Source organism: Lygodium microphyllum, chromosome 13 (genome assembly GCF_053477565.2).
Source record: "Lygodium microphyllum isolate KBCC chromosome 13, Lygodium_microphyllum_v1.1.10, whole genome shotgun sequence".
Lineage (NCBI taxonomy): Eukaryota > Viridiplantae > Streptophyta > Polypodiopsida > Schizaeales > Lygodiaceae > Lygodium > Lygodium microphyllum.
This window is the reverse complement of record NC_141147.1, coordinates 9,609,539-9,629,459: the sequence shown is the minus strand read 5'-3', so window position 1 is coordinate 9,629,459 and position 19,921 is coordinate 9,609,539. Positions and strand designations below refer to the sequence as shown.

The 19,921-nt window shown below is 42.7% G+C and overlaps 1 protein-coding gene across 2 annotated transcripts in view; it reads left to right on the top strand.

Annotated features, from left to right (window-relative positions):
* Window positions 1-11,622: 11,622 nt before the first annotated feature.
* The window catches only part of LOC148026327 (uncharacterized), a 39,142-nt gene continuing 30,843 nt past the window's right edge, over window positions 11,623-19,921 (top strand). Inside the window, exon 1 of one of the 2 annotated variants that reach the window (XM_087690744.1) lies at window positions 11,623-11,880. In XM_087690744.1, the coding sequence (XP_087546870.1) occupies window positions 11,783-11,880 (98 nt within the window). In that variant the 5' untranslated portion in view covers window positions 11,623-11,782. The remainder of the gene's footprint in view (window positions 11,881-19,921) is intronic. The other variant, XM_087690743.1, reaches the window with a different exon arrangement.

The following is a 19,921-nucleotide window of genomic DNA, read 5'->3' as shown; positions in this document are numbered from 1 at the left end:
CCTATGGCGGTAACGTGGGTTGCATGCCCTTCACTTGGAGGTGGGGATGGTCACACGGCTTTTAAATGGGTGATGAGAGGAGGACTTGAGGAGCTTAGCCTGTCAGACCCAACTCTTCTCCCTGCGCTTGACTATCATTACTTGTGTGTGTTGATATTGTTTATACAAGGTGACACAAGAATCAGTTTTTATTTATATACATAATGTCACTTCACGAGGATAAGAACCAATTGTAGAACTCGGGGTTGTACTAGAGCATGGCACATGCATCCAGCACTCGTGGCAGCTTACTTAGTACTAATAGATATTTTGCCACATCAAGCAGCAGGGACCCTTGTCCGAGTCTACTGGCAAGATGTAACTCCTCCTCTGTGAGAACCTTATCAAACAGAGGGTTTTCTTGGCTAGGTGGTTCAGCCAAGTCCCTACCCCGAATGGCAGTCAACACTCGTAGGGAAGTTGGTGCCACATAGGTTGGGTCTCTTTGAGATCGCCATTTGGCCAATCGCTCCTCAGAGACTGTCATGATCTGAGCCCCTAGTTCGGCCATTACAACACGGCGTTCGCACCAATGCTGTTCAAATTGACTTCGGCCCCCTGTTAGTCACTTTAGTTGCTCTATGTCTATGAGATTTGGTCGGCAGAGCACTTCATTGAATGTGACAGTTAAGTGTAGTTCGTCAGCCTCCGCGCCAGGGATGAGTTGCATGCGTTCATGTAAGAGCTTGTTATAGTGCTCGTCAAGATGTTCTTGCTCTTCCCAAGATAAGGGGAATGGCAAGTATTCTTCAAGCTGCTCCTTAGGGCATGCGCCCATGTCCGCAAGGACATAGATACGTGCGAACACTTTAAGCTTAGCATCCAACTCAGTTAAGCATTCTGCGACACTTCTATGTTCAGCGAGGGCTTGCTTGGTTGCCATCTCATGCAAGGTTCTAGGAGTTTGCCTTGGCTTTAGCATAGCTGGGGGCTCAGGCCTAGATGAGCAAGATTGGTCAACATTGGGATTGCTCATGCCCTTGGGGTTTCCATGTTTCTCTAGAGGCTTCATTGTTGCGTTATGGTTCTTCTTGGATGTGACTAACGTGAGTTCGTCACCTTGTTGTGATCGTGTTGTATCCACTCTTGATTGGTCGACGTGGGTTCTATTGTCAGTGGATTGAGCGTTGAAAGCAATTGTTGATGGCAATAGCTGCTTTGATTTTTCAGAGCACACGGATGTGTCTGAGGTTTCACCACTATCAAGAGAGACGTGAATGGGTTCATTGGTGGATGGACTTGATGCTTTATTCCCCCGCTCTCCCTCGCTTTTGGTCTCAATGCTCTTGGGGTCCACAACCACCTGTAGCTGCCGTTGTTTTTTATGTTTTCTCCTCTTTTTCTTGGTCAATGCAGGTGCATCCAACGTCTCAGGACCCTGGGCTACATCGATCGTTGATGTGCTTGGTCGGGCCTCAGTATTTTCCTTCTCTAGAGGGTCCTCCTGGGACCTAGTCGTGGCCTGCGGAGTAGCCTTGCTAGGTTGAGTGGTCAGATGCGCCGTCTCCTTGGCCACATCTTTGGGAGGTCTCTCCTCAAGCCTAGGCTCGAGGTGCTTTGGAAGTGCTGGAGTTGTCAAGGACACTGGTTGCGGCACCTCCTTCACAGGTGTACTACTAAGGACACGCTCCGCCAGGGGCGTAGTCATGGCCAAGGGCTGTGACTGCTGTGATCCCTGATTGGAAGTAGTAGCGGCTAGTCCAGTGGGTTGGCTACCCTTGGTGGATTGCAGTGTCAAGTCCCTAGGGTGATCGGAAGTGGTCGTGTCTTTTGTTGCCCTTTGAGCACTCATCTGTGTAGATCGAGCATGAGTTGATCTAGTCACAATAGGTTGCACAGGCATATCCTTGGGCCGAGAGCTACAGATGGCATCATGTCCCACCTCTTGGACATTTGGAAGCTTAGATGGAGATGGAGATTGAGATTGAGCAGCCGCCCTTGACGACTGCTGTTGTGCTTCCTGTGTCCGTTTGGCAACAGAGGGTGTAGGAGATCTAGGACTCTTAGGTAGACTTGGCACTGGCTGAATGATTTGCTCAAGGCTATTAGACGATTGTGCCATTTGCTTTGTTAAGCGATCAGCCTTGCCTTGAGCAATGTTGTGCCTATGATGCTTGTTCTCCCCTTGGGAAATCAAAGGCTCTTTGGGTACTAATGATTTTTGTGCATGCTCAATGGCTACATATGACATCTATCTATTTAGCATGCTAGGTTGAGGCTCTTTCCTTCGAACAATAATGTCTGGTTTCTTGCCTCGAGATCTAGATTTCCTCCTGTGCTTCATTGCTTTTGATGCACTCTGGCCTTCAGCTGATAGAGGTGGTTTAGCAGGGGATTTTGGTACCCAAATCCATCGGTTACCTGCGTAGTATCCTTGAGCACGTAGCAACGCTTTGGATATCCATCACGGCGTTGTGCTGACCCTCCGTCGATGCCTGCGTCTATAAGGCTTGGGCTTCTTTTGGGGTCTTCTACGATATTTGCAAGTCCAAAGCCCGTCCTTGGCAGTGTCCCTTGACCTTCTTTTTTCAGGCCTGGCCTCACTCACTGGTTCTTATTATTTGACCTGTGCTTGTATCAGTTTTTCCAACAAGTCCTTGCTCTCGTTAGTAGGCTTGACTATTACGTCAGCACCTTCCTTGCCTTTCCCTTGAGGTTTGATGGGGTCACCCTTGCTAAAGGTTGTGACTATCCTCATACCCGGTAGTGTCAGGTGTATCCTCTGTGCTACATAGTTGGCCTCACACTTGGTCGCCCTTTTGAAGGGTCTACCTAGGAGGGTTTATTTCGCGCAGCTAGCACTATTTGGAGGAACATGAAATAGGATAGGCAAGCTTTCCGTTTCAATTGTCGCAAGGATTTTGCACTTCCCTATGAGTGCTTGTGGATGTCCCCCATAAAGGCTAAGAGTTGCACTAGTCGGTGTGAGCTCTGGTTGGCCTAGTAGGGTCCATGATTCATAGGTCAAGATATTAAAATCTGCTCCTTCATCAATTAGAGCATCAATAGTATGCTCTCTTTTCGCGGTGAGTTTGACCCTAAGATAAGCAGGTAGTACTATGTCTTCATCTTCCAGGTCTTGGCTTGTAAATTTAAGCCTTCTAACAAATGCCCTTGAGTTCTCAACTGCACGACCAGATGTGGATTCTCCACTGATGTCTTGGGTCGTCTGTGCAGTGTTGCTCAAGGTACATCTCTCGTCAGGACTGTCATATCTAGTCATTCTCGCTATTATAGCTTGATGTTGTTGCTTTCCGCTTTGACTAGATGCATCCCGAATATAACACGTATGTGTTTCTGCAATGTGGCCTTTTTGACCTTGTTGGCTAGATGGGCCCATTGAGGTTCTAGGGTCTCTGTTTGTCTCTATTTGGGTACGGGCCTTTGGTTGCTCTTTTGCAAGTGAGAATCCATGCTCGTGTAGAGCCATTACTTCACTAGGGTCCAACTTGGAGGACTTGTCACTACACGTGTTTTCTCTCCAACCTGCTTGGGGAAGGTGCTGAGGGGGCAGAGTAGTCCCCCCCGGCCCGCAGGGCCGTTACGATAGATGCCATATGCAATTTGGAGGACCGTATATAGCCAAATTTTGAACTACGTGCTCTAAGTTTCAGCCCAGTGGTGGATCTGTGATGTGCCTTTAGCTCTACGTGGTCTTTGGGGTCAATTTCGGGGTTTACATGCGTCAGAATTTGTGTTCTGGATACCTGTCCGGATTTGACAGTTTTTTGTCCGATTCTCAGATGTCCGATTTTGGGTTGGTCCGATCGGACCAGTGGTCATTTCGGACTGGTCCGAGTGTCCGAGTGTCCGAGTCGAACGGGTTGGTCCGAATCTGAGTGGTTCGAGTGCCACGTGGCACGTCTGATCGGGCTGTCCCATTCTGGGAATCGGACAGGTCTGGTCCGACTCCCTCAATCGGACGGTCCGAATCTGACGGACGGTTCGATCCCGAGACTCGGGTGGTCCGATTCTGGGAATCGGACCACTGCAAGTTGGTCCAACTGCGTCGGCCGCGGGCGCGATTCCCGCCCGTTTGAGCCGCGATTCCGGTGCGTTTGACCCCTCCTTACTATCTGCTGTACGCAATCACCACAGACTTCCTAGATCTGATTAGAGCACTATTGGAAAACACCAGACTCACGTGGAGCAGCACGAATCGCTGGCGCCTAGAAATCGGGGTAGGGCTTCCTCGTCCTGTGAACCAGAAGCTCTCTCTCTCTCTCTCTCTCTCTCTCTCTCTCTCTCGGCCAACCAAGGAAATGAGGTCTATCCTGGCCTCCCATGCCTCTTAAGGTCCTTTCCCAGCGCTGCAGAACCTTACAGCTAGTTCCCTGTCCCTGTCTCACCCAGAAACTGAATTTGGTCCCCTGTTTCCCTGTTTTAGCCTGTTATACAACAACAGAAAACCCTACTGTTTGCTTGTTTTTTTCTTTGTTTTTTCCTATCCTAAATGCATCCAAATCACAAAATAAATACCTACACTACTCCATTCCACAACATAAATCTCAAGAAAGCAAAAAACCTACTTGCTAAGGAGATCGATACCCTCTTCAACCCCCTCGCTTCCTACCTATCTACCTCAAGCACCGGTTCGGGGAAAACCCTACTCCAATGCTCGATTCGAAGAGTGCAAGCGCTCAAGGCTTGAATCCGTTGGTCCCGGAAACGGAACCAAAATGTGGGAGCTTTCACTCAACCGCCAAGACCCTCGGACCGCTTATTGTTTCAAGCGTTCCAAGCCAAGCACTAATGGCTACCTCTCACATAGCCGACACGCAATGCCTACCTTACGGGTGTAGTGAGCTTACCTTGATACCGTTCAAGTTACCTCCTCTCCCGCGCACTCCGGTAGCTCCACGATCTAAGTGCAAGCTTCAAGCAAGCTCCATCCTCAAGCTCCACACTCCAAGCTCTATGTCCACGAGCAAGACAAGAGAAGAGAAGAGAAGAAGAGAGGAGAAGATGGAGAGCTTCTCCTCCTCGGTCCCTCACCCTCACACAATCACTCCCTCACACTCTTACACTCCCTCTCTCAAGCACAAGCTCAAGCAAGCAAGAACAAGAAGAAGAAGAAGAAGAAGAGGAGAGCTACTTTTGGCCACACACAAGAATGAGCTTCTCATTCACTTGTCAACTTTATATACAAAACCCTAAATCCCTTTTGGGCGGTCATCCCCTTTTCCCCTTTTTTACATGGCCGACCGTAGCCTAGGCCCTTTTTCCCATTGTCCTTCTATCTTCCTAGATTTCTTTCCACCGCCCGTCTATATTTACAAATTGCACGGGCGCTCCTTAAACCATGATGTGCTTGCGCTCTTTTACAAAAGTTTTAACTTGCACTTTTCCTTGTGCGCCTTTCTCCCTTATTTAGGACTCTTCTCCTTGCGTGTCTTTGTCTTCCATTTCTGTTTGCCTTGGCCTTTGTCTTTGTCTTTTGCTTTAGCTTTTCTGGATTTTCCACCTTCGTTCATTTGAGGGTTAACAGGTATATCTTTGAGCTTCTTTCAAAGTTTGATATGGTCAAGTGTTGGCCTATTTTGTGCCCTATGGACTCTGAGTCCAAGGTGGTTTCTGTTAGAGACCCCCTTCTTGACACTATCTAGTACAAGTGTATGTTGGATCAACCATCTTGCGTATTTGTACTTAGCCAAACATTTCTTTTGCGATGGCATTGTTATCTTCTTTCGTGAAGACTCCTACTTAGTCTCGCAAGCTATTTTACACATATTGTACTACTTATAGGGGACTCAATCCTACAAGATCATGTATGGAGAGGGGGCCACTCTTGTTGAATGGAGTGACTCACATTGGGCAAGTGAGGTAGATTCGAGACGATCCACTATAAGTTATGCTTTCTTGCTTAGATTGAGAGCTATCTCATGGAGCAGTAAGAAGCAACCTATCATGGCCTTATCTTCTATGAAGGTAGAGTACCAAGCGCTTTGTTCTATAGCTATGGAGGCAATTTGGCTTCATTAGATGTTAGTAGATATCGGCTTCCCATAGATGAGGTCCATACACCTACGCACGGATGGTTAAAAGCTTGTGTTTCATGCTCACATGAAGCACATAAAGGTTCAATACCATTATATCAAGGAGCAGATTGTGGACTCTAAGTTAGTGGTTTCCTATCGTTCCATGAATGATAATGCAAAAGATCACATGAAGCTTGTGTTTCATGCTCACATGAAGCACATAAAGGTTCAATACCATTATATCGAGGAGCAGATGGTGGATTCTAAGTTAGTGGTTTCCTATTGTTCCATGAATGATAATGCAAAATATCTCTTCTTACAAAGCCTTTGCCCAAGGCTTCTATGTTTCATCACATGAGGTTGTTGGGTCTTCAAACACTTGCAAGATCTGAGAGGGGGTGTTAGCTTGTCATTTTATTCTATTGGTCTACCATTAGATTTTATTAGAGAAGACGGAGGAACTCTGATCATCTTTGTCATTCAACTTTGTGTGATTTCTTCAAGGGATCAACTTGTCTAACTATGATCAGCTCCAAACTATAGTGTTTTTGCACAACAACTACCCTAGCATCATTTACTCTACGTAGACTGGTAGTCAAATTGCATTTAATGTAGCCCCCTAGTTGGCAACAATCAGCTAGCTATTATTGATTGACTAGTTTTGGCATATTTTGGCTAGAAGCCACACCCAAGTTGGCTGGTCTTTCATCTCTTTCTATCTTCTATAGAGGTGCTCTCATAGGTTGCATCATTTGCAAGGACTATTGGTTGCAAACTTCATCTCTGTTCACTATCACAATTTTTGATGCTATCATAATTTTTTGATGCTGTCACAATTTTTGATGCTATCATAATTTTTTAGCCTCATTTGGTGTGCTCATTAATGCTTTGGGTTGCATGCATGGACTAATCAATCCATCATTGTATTTAGTATTCTTTTTAGATTCAATGTAGATTTCTATTTCTCTATTGCTATATTGGCTTTTCTCCTTTTCTCTTTGTGTTCTTGTTCCTCTTTTGTTACACACTCTCACAAGTATCCGATGGCTAATTGTAGTCTCCTAGCTCTAAATGCTATTTTTAGCTTTTTAAATATGCAACAACTACTATATTCAATATAGTTGCTATTTTTAATAGTTGGCTTCATTTATCCTCTCAATAAGTTTGTTTCATTTTAAACCCTTGAAATCACCCCTTTAACTTTGTCTTTAATGGTTTTGATTGTTGCCTTTAAAAGGTAAAATGTGGTCCCCTTGACATTGTTGTGATCTCTTAATACCTATCTCAAAGTAGGATACAACTCAAATCTAGAGCATCAAGCATTACTTGTGAACTTTGAAAGCCTTGCTTGTGGGAGTCCACTAGATGTAGTATTAAAAAAATATTGCTTATAGTGAGTTCTTGTGTTTAACCTTTAAAAAAAAGTTCCTTCTTTATTTGATCATTGTTTTTTGTATGTGGTTTCTATTGCAAATCAGAGTTGGAAGCATGAGAGAGTGTGCACAAGAGGGAGAGAGAGAGCTCAAGTACAAGAACAATATCTTGTTTAGTCAGTTGTTCAAGGTACAACTAGTACACTCTCCTCTATATTGAGTGTGTACTTTAGGCTGTTTATATAGCCACTGGAGGAGTTAGGGTTAGGGTTTCCCCTGTCCTCCAGTCCATTTACACCTAGCTACCCTTATCCTCTCCAGTGTAAGGAGAGTTCCTAAGCTAATCTTTCAATACCCCTACTCAATGCCAGGTGGCATTGGATAAAACATAATAGGATGCCTCCCCTTAATTCTCGATGAGATGCCTTTATAAATCAGACTACAAGAAAAGGTTATAGGTAGAGAGTGTTACAAGACTCAAAAGAGTCGGTCACCTGTGGATTGGGAGGCAAAGTTGACCTCCAATTCCTTAGGTACTTCTGGAACACTGGGACACTTACTGGTGACATGCTCGGTCTTTTTGCATTTATTGCACTTGATTTTGTTAGGATATTTCTTCCAGCAGTTGCTCATAATATGCCCCTTTTTGTGACAGAAGGAGCACTTAGCAGATGTTGTATGGACTAACACTTGCTCACGGAAAGTAAATGCTGAAGATCCTTTAGTATGGTTTCTCTTCTCTTCATCCAGGCACGTCTAGATGGTACTTACTAAAGTTGGGTTCGGGATATTAGTTAGGGTAGTAAGGGTTGGAAAAGCCTTCTTTACATACTTTAGTAGGATGGCAATGGCATCTTCATCATGGATGGGTGCTTGAACAGAGGCAAGTTGTGCCATAAGCCCCTTCATATGTGAAATAAACTTGCTTAGATCTTCTCCCTATTTGTATTCCAAGCTAAAAAACTCAATCTTGAGAAATATCTTGGAGTTCTTCCCTGTATCAAGCTCATCCAACTTTTCTTTTGCAGTTGAGAGTTGGTCAATGTGATGAATTAAAGATTCATCTAAATGAAGCATGATGATGGCTTGAGCCCGATCATCATATTCTACATCAAGGGGATTGGATGGGTCAATTACTTTGGTCCCTTTTATGAAAGGCCAGTATCCTCTTTCCATCATTTTGTATTTGACCAAGACTTGCCAAGGATAGAAATATTTTCCATTAAATTTCCAAATTTGAGGACGAACATTAGCATATGTTGTGGCCATTAGGAAGGTCTTACCACTTGTTAGGACAAGAGCAATGTCTAGTCCCTTACAACCTTGCCACTGAATGCGGAAGCAAATCAAGGACTCCCTTACAAACAATTGATATCAAAGTTGTAAAAGGGAAGGTGCAAGTGCTGCGGAAGCTCTATTGAAATCAAGCTCCAAGAGGAGAGCCCAACACATATTGTGTAGGAGAGAAGGAGAGACTCAAGAAGGATGAAAAGGTGCCAACTTCCAAGTTGTGCGTGTTAGCCAGTTGTATACCTTGCAAGGAACCGTGGTCTTGTTCCCAAGATTTACAAGTTAATAACTAGTTTATGTGAAACAGAGGAGCTTGCTCCTTGTTAATAATATAACTCCACAAGGCCCCCGGACTGGCCCATCTTCCAGTCCCTAGTGTGTTGTCAGTCTCTCTATCTCTCTCTCTCTACATCTTTCTTTTCTCTCATCTGTTCTCTCTTTGTGCGAGCATAATATTCACCATATATCTTTTAAGTATATAAGAAAGTCGAGCATGTATCTCAGATCTTATAACACAAAGCTTAAAGCTACTCTTATAGCGATCATGTTTTAGTAGGCATTGTGTGAGAGGCATACTTACCAATAAAAGCATGAGCTTAGCCTCACAAATCGCAAGTCTATGTCTAGCCATCTTTTCTTTCTACTTAGCTAGGTCAAATACCCTTGTTCCACCCCTCAATTTGAGATAAATCAATGGCATGTTGCAAATGTTCGATCACTAAGATCTACCATAATGTAAGTAACCATTTCAAGATGAATCTTGTTAGGTGATGTTGAAGCCGTCATTATTTATTATATGCCTTTAAGGCTTCAGGATTTGGTATTTATAATATTTATTACAATATCATATTCTAGAATCTAACACCAAACCATATATTTTACATAGCTCTTCAAGGTTGGCCCCAAAAACCTTCAAACAATTTCATATAATGGCAAACTCAAAGCATCCCATACAATGAAGATACCATTGTGCAAATAGGAACATCCCACACATTCTAGCATTGAATTGAACGAGGAGTTCATCATGCTATGTGACATGATTAAAGAACCTTGTGACATCCTAACAAGTATGTATGAATCTGCACGCAAAGCAATTTCTAATTGGGTCAATAACAAAGCATGTGAGTAGTTTTGACCACATTTACACTACACTCCAAAGCTTATGTGTTGAAAATGGCACAAGCTAGGGTTAATGGTTAAATTACTATATTTCGTATATGCAAATCTAGTGAAGTTTCTAGGTCATCAGACACAATTGTAAGGCCTATCTTCACCCAAAAACATTATAATAACTTTAAATGTGCATTATCCTCTTTTTAATTAAATAAAACAAAAGCTTTCAATTCTCCATTATTGAGGGTAGACTAAGTTTTTCATAATGTGGATTCATATTAAAATAATATCTATTTACATCTTTCACCAAAAAGGTGGGGACAAATCTTAGCTAGAAATGTAGCTAGCCTTTCTAAGAGCGTTTTGTACCACTTTATACATAGAGCCAAATGTGGGAAGCCCCTTAAAAGGCAACCATAACCTCAGACCCTAAAAGTGCTTACATCTAGTTCTTTTCAAAAAGGAAAATTTGTACAATATGTACTGTTTTAGTGCCTTCATATTGCCCTAATGGCTATTGCTTTGATTAAATTCCAAATTTTCATTGAGGCTTCATTCAAAGAATTCTTGTCCCCAAAAAGCACCACTTTAGCTATAATAGCTCCATGAGATATTGCTTCCTCCACCCACCTTTGAAGGGCTATCCACAACCTTATGACCTCTTGGCAATCATAGAATATGTGCTTCATTGTTTGCTCTTTCCTCCTGCATAAGTGGCAAAGGGGAGAGATACCTCTCACCTTACTAAGCCTCTCCCTAGTAGGAAATTTGCTCATCGTTGCTTCCAAAGCACAAGGTTTAGTCTCCTTGAAGGCATTCTTCTATCCTAGATTTGCTCGATCCTTTGTTTCCATGTACGAAGATTGGTGCGAGGGTATTGCTTCTTCTAGTAATCCCAAGTCTCAACAATATCCCTATTATCACCTTTCCAAAAGTCTCGACCCTTCTTACATTGGCTAAGTTGGTTGCCTCCTTGGGATTTCAAGCAATTCAACATCGGAATGTTTTTGGTGATATATGAGGTGGGCCATTCTTCTTTTAGACTTGCAAGCGGTTCACCAATCCATTTGGTTTTATTTTCCTTAGGTCTCCATCTCACACGAATCTCCTCCAATGTGAGCCATCTCAAATCTTCCTCCTTCTAGAGGTGTGGCCATCTTTGAATGCCTAGATGATATATATATATATATATATATATGTGCTCAAGGGTATTATGCAGGCAACCAATGGATTTGGGTACCAAAACCCCCTGCTAGACCGCCTCTATCAGCTGAAGGCCAGAGTGCATCAAAAGCATGGCACAGGAGGAAATCTAAGAGAAACTCTAGGTCTCAAGGCAAGAAACCAGACCTGATTGTTCGAAGGAAAGAGCCCTAGCCTAGCATGCTAAATAGACAGATGTCATACGTAGCCATTGAGCAGGCACAAAAATCGTCAGTGCCCGAGGAGACTATACGTTTTCCCATTCCCAATGTAATTTTTAAGTTAGATCACGAATATATATATATATACACAAGCTCTTCACCTTGCCAAGCTAGAAAAAAATAAAATAAATAAATAAATATATTTTCTAGCTTGGCATGGTGAAGAGCTTGTGTATTATATATATATATATATATATATATATATATATTTTCTAGCTTGGCATGGTGAAGAGCTTGTGTATTATATATATATATATATATATATATATATATATATATATATATATTTTCTAGCTTGGCAAGGTGAAGAGCTTGTGTATTCCCATCCTCAAAGGCTTCACTAAAGGTCCATATTACCATATTGAGGCTAGGGTCACCTCTACCACGAATGTTTCCACACTATGTTGTTGAATCAAGTTGGCTCTTCCACACATTCACAAGGGAGACTATGTTGAAATCGCGAGTTGATACTCTTGAATTACCAAATCTTGCCAAATGCTTTGGGTTTCGACACAATGCGACGTGGTCTACTGCGATTGAAGGCTTTTGGTAGGGGAAAGCGGAAATGGTTACCGTTAGGGTACCTGGTGCCTCGCAGTTTGAGCGTTCACGAAGCAAGGGGGAGGTGGTTATTACGGCTATCGACCTTCCTCCACGCTCCAGGTACGCTTCTTTGCATGCGTTTTGTCACACAGACACAGACAGACAGAGAGAGAGAGAGAGAGAGAGAGAGAGAGAGAGAGAGAGAGATTGCCGCATCCAAATCTCGGGTGAAGAAGGCCAATGTAATCGAGCCTTATTTCTCAGCTGTACCGACTGATCAAAAAGCTCCACGATATATCTTTTGCTTTTCTTTTCTGTTTGTTTAAAATCACTCAAGCGACATTGTTTGTCCGATCAAAATTGTGAAAAAAGAAAAACTAGGGTCTGAAAACCCACACAGGCACTTATGCATCTCCATTGGAGCGTGCCCCTTTATTGGCCTCTTTACCCTAGTATATCTGGTAGCCTCTTGAGGAATAGACAACTTGAACTGACTCGTGACACACATCTTAGTTTTTTTTATAAAATTTACAAAAAGCTTATCCGCTTGTGGGAAGCCCTAAATGGAAGGATACAAGTCTAAACAGTTATAAACTTCCTCTTGTGGGAAGCCCCAGAATCCACCTTGTAGTATAAAGATAAGTGATTGCAACTTTGGCTATGTTAAGAGGTCAAGGGTTTCATTTAGAAAGAGAAAGTACAAAGTTTGAACACTTTTAAAGTGTGACAACTCAGCAATCATCAGGAGTACAAATCATCACTTTTTCAGATTGCTTCCCATCCTTAATGTGAAATCTATTTTTCAATCGTGCTTTGATATATGTAGAGTTTGCTTGGTAGCATGACCAATGAAACGAGTATATCTTTCATGAAGAGTACTTGGTGGTGATGGAGCATCAAGCTCCAATATTATGTAACCTCTACTAGTTGAGGTACCATTATTGCCATAGAATAACTTGTTGGTTGAGGTACCATTATTGCCATAGAATAACTAGCATCTTTTTTCAAATCCATTTTTGATCGACAATTGTCTATCATGGGTGACTCTCTTTGCATCAATCACTACCATTACTTTGTTTGAATGACCACCATTGGAAGAACATGACACTATATCATCTTTGAAGCATAAAGAGGTTGCTGCCAATACCACCAGAGTCACCAAGAATCTTGGATGACCAAATATGCGAGAAACTTGTCAAAATAGGGGGTGGCAATGGAAGTGTGAGAAATCGCTGTAATAATTTATACATATACAAAGAAGAAAGAACAATGCAAAGAATAAAAGAACTCAAGTAGAATATGGTTGAGAAATAGAATCCATATACTGAGGCACAAGGTAGTACAAAGCTCAGGATCTAGCCTCTGAGTCACTAGTAGTGGGCACGGTCTCCCTCTCTCCACTAGGAAGTAAACTTACGAGTGTGGTTACTACTCTAAATGTGGAGGAGGGAGCTTGCCTATAAATAGCCATAGAAAATACCAAAGTGGGTGATAGTTTAGTAGCACAAAGTAGGATGCCCAAATACAAATGGGATGAGTGAGGAGTTGGTGCCCAAAATCAGGGCAGCTAGCCTCAACCCTCTCTGGCACAAAATAAGAAAATGCCCACATAAATATAGAAACTTGCCCATGAGATATACAATTTGGTGTGTGCTAACATCCTCTCACAGATCATGGGTGATTGGTACAATAGAATATACAATGATAAGAACTCATCATAGTACATACAACAATGACACTCAAAGAGGACCATGCATACCCATGTAGTGGGTGATCAAGCCACCACCAAGGTGCCTCGGAAAGACATCGATGTCGATGTTGGTCATACCAATCCTTGAAAATAGAAAGTAGCTAGAGTAGCCTCTCATGCCTATCAACAATGCCTTTGTAGTAGTGTACGTGACCATGGACTTGCCACCTTCAGTCAAATTGTCAAAGTGTCCCCTCTTGTGACCTTTGGCTAGGAGCCAAGCCCGCTCTTTGTGATGAAACAAGTCTACATGAACTTGGAAGTCAATCGTGCTCTAGGATTTCAATTTGCAAGACTTCATTGATGTGTATGGCAAGTTGTACTTTGGATCCGTTGCACTACATATGAATGAGGATCGGATGCCCCACCTCCACCATCCTCTTGACACTCCCTCTGGCATTGGAGAATCATGAGGAATGATTGCACCACTAGGATTAGAGGGTAGAAAAGGAGACCTCCACAACCTTCGCCTTCATTATGTAGGAGATGGTCCACACAGTCGCCGCCTTGGCTGCGTGGTTGGAATGATTGCACCACTAGGACTCGAGGGTGGAAATGGTGGCCTTCACAGTGTTTGCCTCCATCGTGCAAGAGAGGTCTGCACAGTGGTTGCCTTGGCCACATGGTCAAAACTTGAAGATGATGATAGCTCATCAAAGGAGTCATTCCCCTTTTTCTTTATCTATTCTTGCTCCTGTCAGTGTGCCCTGAATGTCTTGCAATCTTTTCGGAGATGTCCCTTCTTTCCACAAGAATTGCACTGTGCATTCTTCTTCTTCCATATGGCACTCCTATTTGAAGCTACAAAAGCTTGAGCATTAAGAGCAGCAGCGGGAGTATTTGCCAAGACTTCAGCCCAGAAACACGATTTGAGAGTTCAAGTAATTCAAGTAAGCACAAAGAGACAGGATCAAAAAGTAAGCTGGTGTAGTGTGAAAACATAACAAGCGGTTATGTGTGAACCCTCTCTAACGTAAAAGAGTAAAAGCTAAGCCAAGAAAAGAAGAGTTGACAGCTGCAAAGATGGAAAATGTCAGTCCAGAGTCAAAACGAATGTCAATCATGGAAAATGCAGCCCGAAACAAACATGACAAGTGGTTATGCGTGAACCCTCTCTAACGTAAATGAGTAAAGGCTAAGGTTTATCCAGCCAAGAAAGAAGAGTTGACTGACAGCTGCAAATATGGAAAATGTCAGCCCAAAGTCAAAACGAATGTCAATCATAGAAAATGCAGCCTGAAACAAATCACGACATGCATACAAAGTTCAAACCAGGGCGTGGCAGTAGAAGTTATAACTGAAAAATGCTGAGTTGTGAGCAGTAAACGTCAATCGACCTGCTGAGGAAACTGTTGCCAAGATCAGCCGATTGCAGTCAGCCTGTAAACGCAGGGTCTAGAGCAGTTGTGCAGCACAGAGGAGTGTTGTCCAGCCCTGGAAAGTGGTCAAAAACTGAAAAGGCATGGTGCTGAGCGCAAAATGCAGAGGGAACACTGACAAATGCAGGCTGTAGGATGCAGCGAAGAGGTCGAATCACGAGAAAATGTTGTCGTCCAGCCTTGGGATGAGTCCACAGCAGTCCATGTTGCCCAGAGTGCTGAGCACAAAATGCAGAGGGAAGACTGATAAATGCAGGCTGTAGGATGCAGCAATTTGCAAACAGGTTGAATCACCAGAAAATGATGTTTCCCAGCCTAGGGTGGAGAGCATGGCAGTTTGTAGTGGTTAAATGTAGGCCGAATCTTTTAGCTTGCCTATGTTAGTTATGTGAGTCTGTCATCTCTTGGTTGTGAGCTCTTGTCAGAGTTTGACGGAGATATAGGAGCTTTGGTAGTTTAGGTACATTTTCTTCAGTTATTGGCTTCCTGTGTGCATTCCTAGGCCAGCTTTTGCTTTCCACAGTCTGCCTACACCTGCTGGACATTGTCATTGTCATTTGGGATTTGTTTGGGTCGTCCCTAAATTTTTGGCATTTTTTGGAGAGTGACCAGCACTTATGGCCTCTACAGGTGCAGGTTGGCTAGTTTTTTGGTCTTTTGGCTATTTATAGCCATAGTCCCCACTTGGCATACACACACTCTTTAGTCTTTAGTCTTCTGTTTGCAACTACACACTCCGACACTTTGACACTCTGTGCTTGGTGTTGCCATCGTCATCAACCTAATCTAGTTCCCTCATTGACGCTTTGGGCTATGTGCAGGGACTGATCAGTCCATCCCCATTGTATCAACATTCTTCTTTAGTTAGTGTAGTATTTTTCCTTCATCTTTTGCTTCCTCTCTCTCTCTCTCTCTCTCTCTCTCTTTCTGCTTCTCTTTGTGTTCGTGTTTCTCTTCTGTTGCGCACTCTCACATGGTATCATCGCCTAAGTGAGGACACAGTTTGGAGATTTTTTACAGAAGAGTGGGCATGCTACATTCACAGCCCGTACAGGTGGTCCACTACCCGTTTGACCTTCTTGGTAGCCAGGTGACTTCTCCAGAAGGCTAGGCGATAGCATCTAGGACTCAGCGATAGCATCCAAGCATTAGGCGATCCTTGTTTCTTGCGTTTTGCTGAAAACGCAAATTTCCTATAGGCTATTGTAGGCGACTGCTCTCTAGCTTAAGTGACAGCTTCCTTGTACAAGCGACCCCCTTTTCCTGGTAGGCAACAACTTTTCTTTGATAGATGGCACATCAACAATGTGTTTAACTGATTGCCTTCTGTCTCTTGCGTTGTCTCCATTAAAACATAGCTTCATTATCCAAAGAAAAACTCGATGGCTCGAACTATTTGTTGTGGTCATGTAAGGTGGAGTACATATTCGACACCTTTGATCTCTAGGCTCTTGTTTGTTGGAATATCAAAGTGGGAGCTTGAAAATGTGTGCACAAGAGGGAGAAGAGAGCTCAAGTGCAAGAAAAAGATCTTGGTTAGTATGTTGCTCAAGTACAACTAAGGTACACACTCTCTCATCTGCTTGAGAGTGACCTTTAGGTTGTTTATATAGCCTCATTGTGGGCCAGGGTTAGGGTTTCCCTTGCCCTTCATTCCATTCACACCTCACCTTCCCTCATGTACCTTTGCTTACACAAGGTACCCTCACTATACCTTAATGAATCAGTAGGATGCCTTTACAAAGTAGGCTACAAGGATGTTTATGGAAATACGATACAATAGATACTAAAAAGTTGGTCATAGGGTGTTTTGGAGACATAGTTGGTCTCTAATTCTTTAGGTACTTTAGGGGAGTTAAGACATTTACTGGTGATATGTCTTGTTTGCTTACATTTATTGCACTTCATCTTGTTGGGATGTTTTTTCCAGTAGTTACTTACAATGTCCCTTTTTATTGCAAAAGGAACATTTAATAGTAACAGTATGGACTAAGAGTTGATCATGGGTTACTAAGGTGGATGCTGAGCTAGTGCTGCCTTCCTTTTGATTTCTTTTCTCCTCATCCAGACAAGATTGAATTACACCTTCAAGTGTAGGATGTGTAGGATTTGGTACATTTGGGTTGCTAAGGTGGATGCTGAGCTAGAGCTGCCTTTCTTTTGATTTCTTTTCTCCTTACCCAGACAAGATTGAATTACACCTTCAAGTGTAGGATTTGGTACATTTGTTAGGGTAGTGATAAGAGTTGAAAAGACTTTCCTTTCAACTTTTAAAACTATTGCAATGGCATCTTCTTTAGCAACTACAGCTTGGACCAAAGCTGATTGGGTCATCAGTCTCTTCATGTGGGAAATAAAGTTTCCCAATTCTCCTTGCTTATATTCTAAGCTAAAGAACTCTATTTTGAGAAAGATTTTGGAGTTCTTTTCTCTTGCACCATACAAATTCTTCGAGCTCATCCCACTTCTCCTTTGTAGTTGCAAGTTGATCAATGTGGTGGATTAAGGATTCAGGATTCATCCAAGTGCAACATTATTATGGCTTTGGCTCTTTCATCATCTTCTACATCCATAGGGTTGGATGGATCAATGGCCTTGGTCCCTTTGATGAAGGGCCAATAACCTCTCTCCATCATTTTATATTTCACTAATACCTGCCATGCGTGAAAGTCTCTTCCATCAAACTTGCGGTTTTGAGGCTTTACATCAACATATGCCATGATAGGAAGGTTTTATTGATTGCACAACGCAATGATAGTGTCTAATCCATTACAAGGTGAGCAATAGATGCGGAAGCAAATGAAGTGATGTTTTAAACCAAGTAAATACTAAGCTGAAAGTAACTGATGTGTAATTAGACAAATAAGGTTAGATGAAGCGATGAAAATGGTTTGTGTTTATATCTAACATAGAGCCTTGCAATAGTCAAGTAAGATGCTGATAGTTAAGCACTTAATGAATATGCTTAGGGCCTAAAAACCTTCAGATTACTGGGAGTAACCAGCAAGCAATGATCAATAGTGTTTAGAAACACTAGTATCCAAGCTTAGTGAAACGCTTGTGTTGGAGTCTGAACGAATGTTGGCTTGAGAGTCGACTTCGGGGCAAGAAGCTCTAAGTTTTGAGCTTCTAGATTTGCAATGAACTTGAATCTTGCTCAGTTAGTGATTAGAATCATTGTTCATAATTGTAGAATGAAGAAAACTAAGCTTCAAGCTTCTTGACTATGGCTGCCAGATAGGGTGATAGTTAGGGGTTTGCCCACAGTGGCCAGTATAGGAGGAATTTTGGGAAACCCTTTTAGGGTGAGATAGCCCACTTGGGGGGCTAACAAAGCTTCATGAAGTCCACCAACATTGCGTCCTCTACAGCGCGTGAGAATCATATGAACTTGTTGCTGTCCAAATTGCACCTGAATTGGGAAGAATGGTAATGCTGAGCTTCTATGTGCGCAACGTTGACCTAAGCGGTGATGAGCAATCGCACCCCGAGTAGAGGAAGATGTCTCCAGAAGAAAGGATGCCAAGATATGGCCCTCTTTTGGCCACACCAGCTCCTAGTCCTAGGTATGCAGATCTAGATTGGCTATGGAGGTAAAGAGATATGGTTGAGAAATGAACTTCTCATGTGCACTTGGGTTGAGATATAGATATGGGAAGCTTAATGGATCAAAGGTGGCTTTGATACCATGTTGGAATATCAGACTGGGAGTATGAAAATGTGTGCACAAGAGGGAGAAGAGAGCTCAAGTACAAGAAAAAGAACTTGCTTATTAGTAAGTTGCTCAAGTACAACTAAGGTACACTTTCATCTGCTTGAGAGTGACCTTTGGGCTGTTTATATAGCCTCACTGTGGGCTAGGGTTAGGGTTTCCCCCGCTTCCCTCATGCATTCTTGCTTATATATAAAGTAGGCTACAAGGATGTTTATGGAAAGTGTTAATCTAAAGTACACATTACAGTTGATTAGCATTTTTAAACAGCCCCAAAACATGCTTAATTAATGACAAACGCAAATTTGGTGCGCGGTTCAAGAGAGTTTTAGTGGTCTCCCAAGACCCTAATTTTTTGGGGCACCCTTCAACATCTATAAATATATAGGCTGCCCACTATTCAACCTTATCCTTTTGTGTAGGTTTCTCACTCTATTGTGCAGATTTTAGCCATTAGCCATCTACCATCTATTGTCTAATCATCACTGACTGTAGCCTATCACTCTCTGATACGGCATTGCTCTACCCTTCGGCATTTTGTATACTCTTACATTCATTTACAGCATTCATTCACTTTAGAGTTTTTTCTCTCTTTGTTTGTCTCTGTGTTGAGTTTTGTGTTTTGTGTTTTGCGTTTAGGGTTTGAGTTTTGCTTGTCTCTGTTTGAGTCTTTGTGTTTTAGTCTTGGTCATACATGCTATGTTTTCTTAGTGCAAACGCTAGCATATCTTCATATGGTATTAGAGCCAGTGCTCTTCTAAGGAGTATTCTGTGGTGATTGTGGAGGCTAGTCTTTGTGCGAGACTCATACGCGACTCGATTCTTTGGCTCATAATGTCTCAAGCATCTTCTTCTTTGGATCCTATGATGCCCTATCAGGCTTTTTCATCATTGGAGGCAATGAGATGGCATTATGGTCTCGAGGAGGAGGTAGACATATCTTCACCTTTGCCATCTTTTGCTCCTTGTTTTGGTCATCTTATAGATGAAGAGTTTGAGGAGTACTTGCGTATCACGTATAGTTCGGTTTACACTCCTCCAACAAGTGCTACTACTCTATTTGGACCGATTGGTGAGACTAGCCATCTCTTCGATCTTGGAGGGACCATGACATTTGGTGCGTCTAGTGGTCCATCTCGTTTATCTCAGCCAAGCCTTATGTCAGGTTCGTATAATCCTATTGAGTCATATGATCTAAAACCCTCTCTTGTTTCTTCTTTTGTTGTGTAGGATCCAGATGATGCCGTCTTTGATGGATGTCACTCTCCGACATTGCATTGCTCATTCTATGTTGGAGCTTGACGCGGAGCTGAGAGTGAA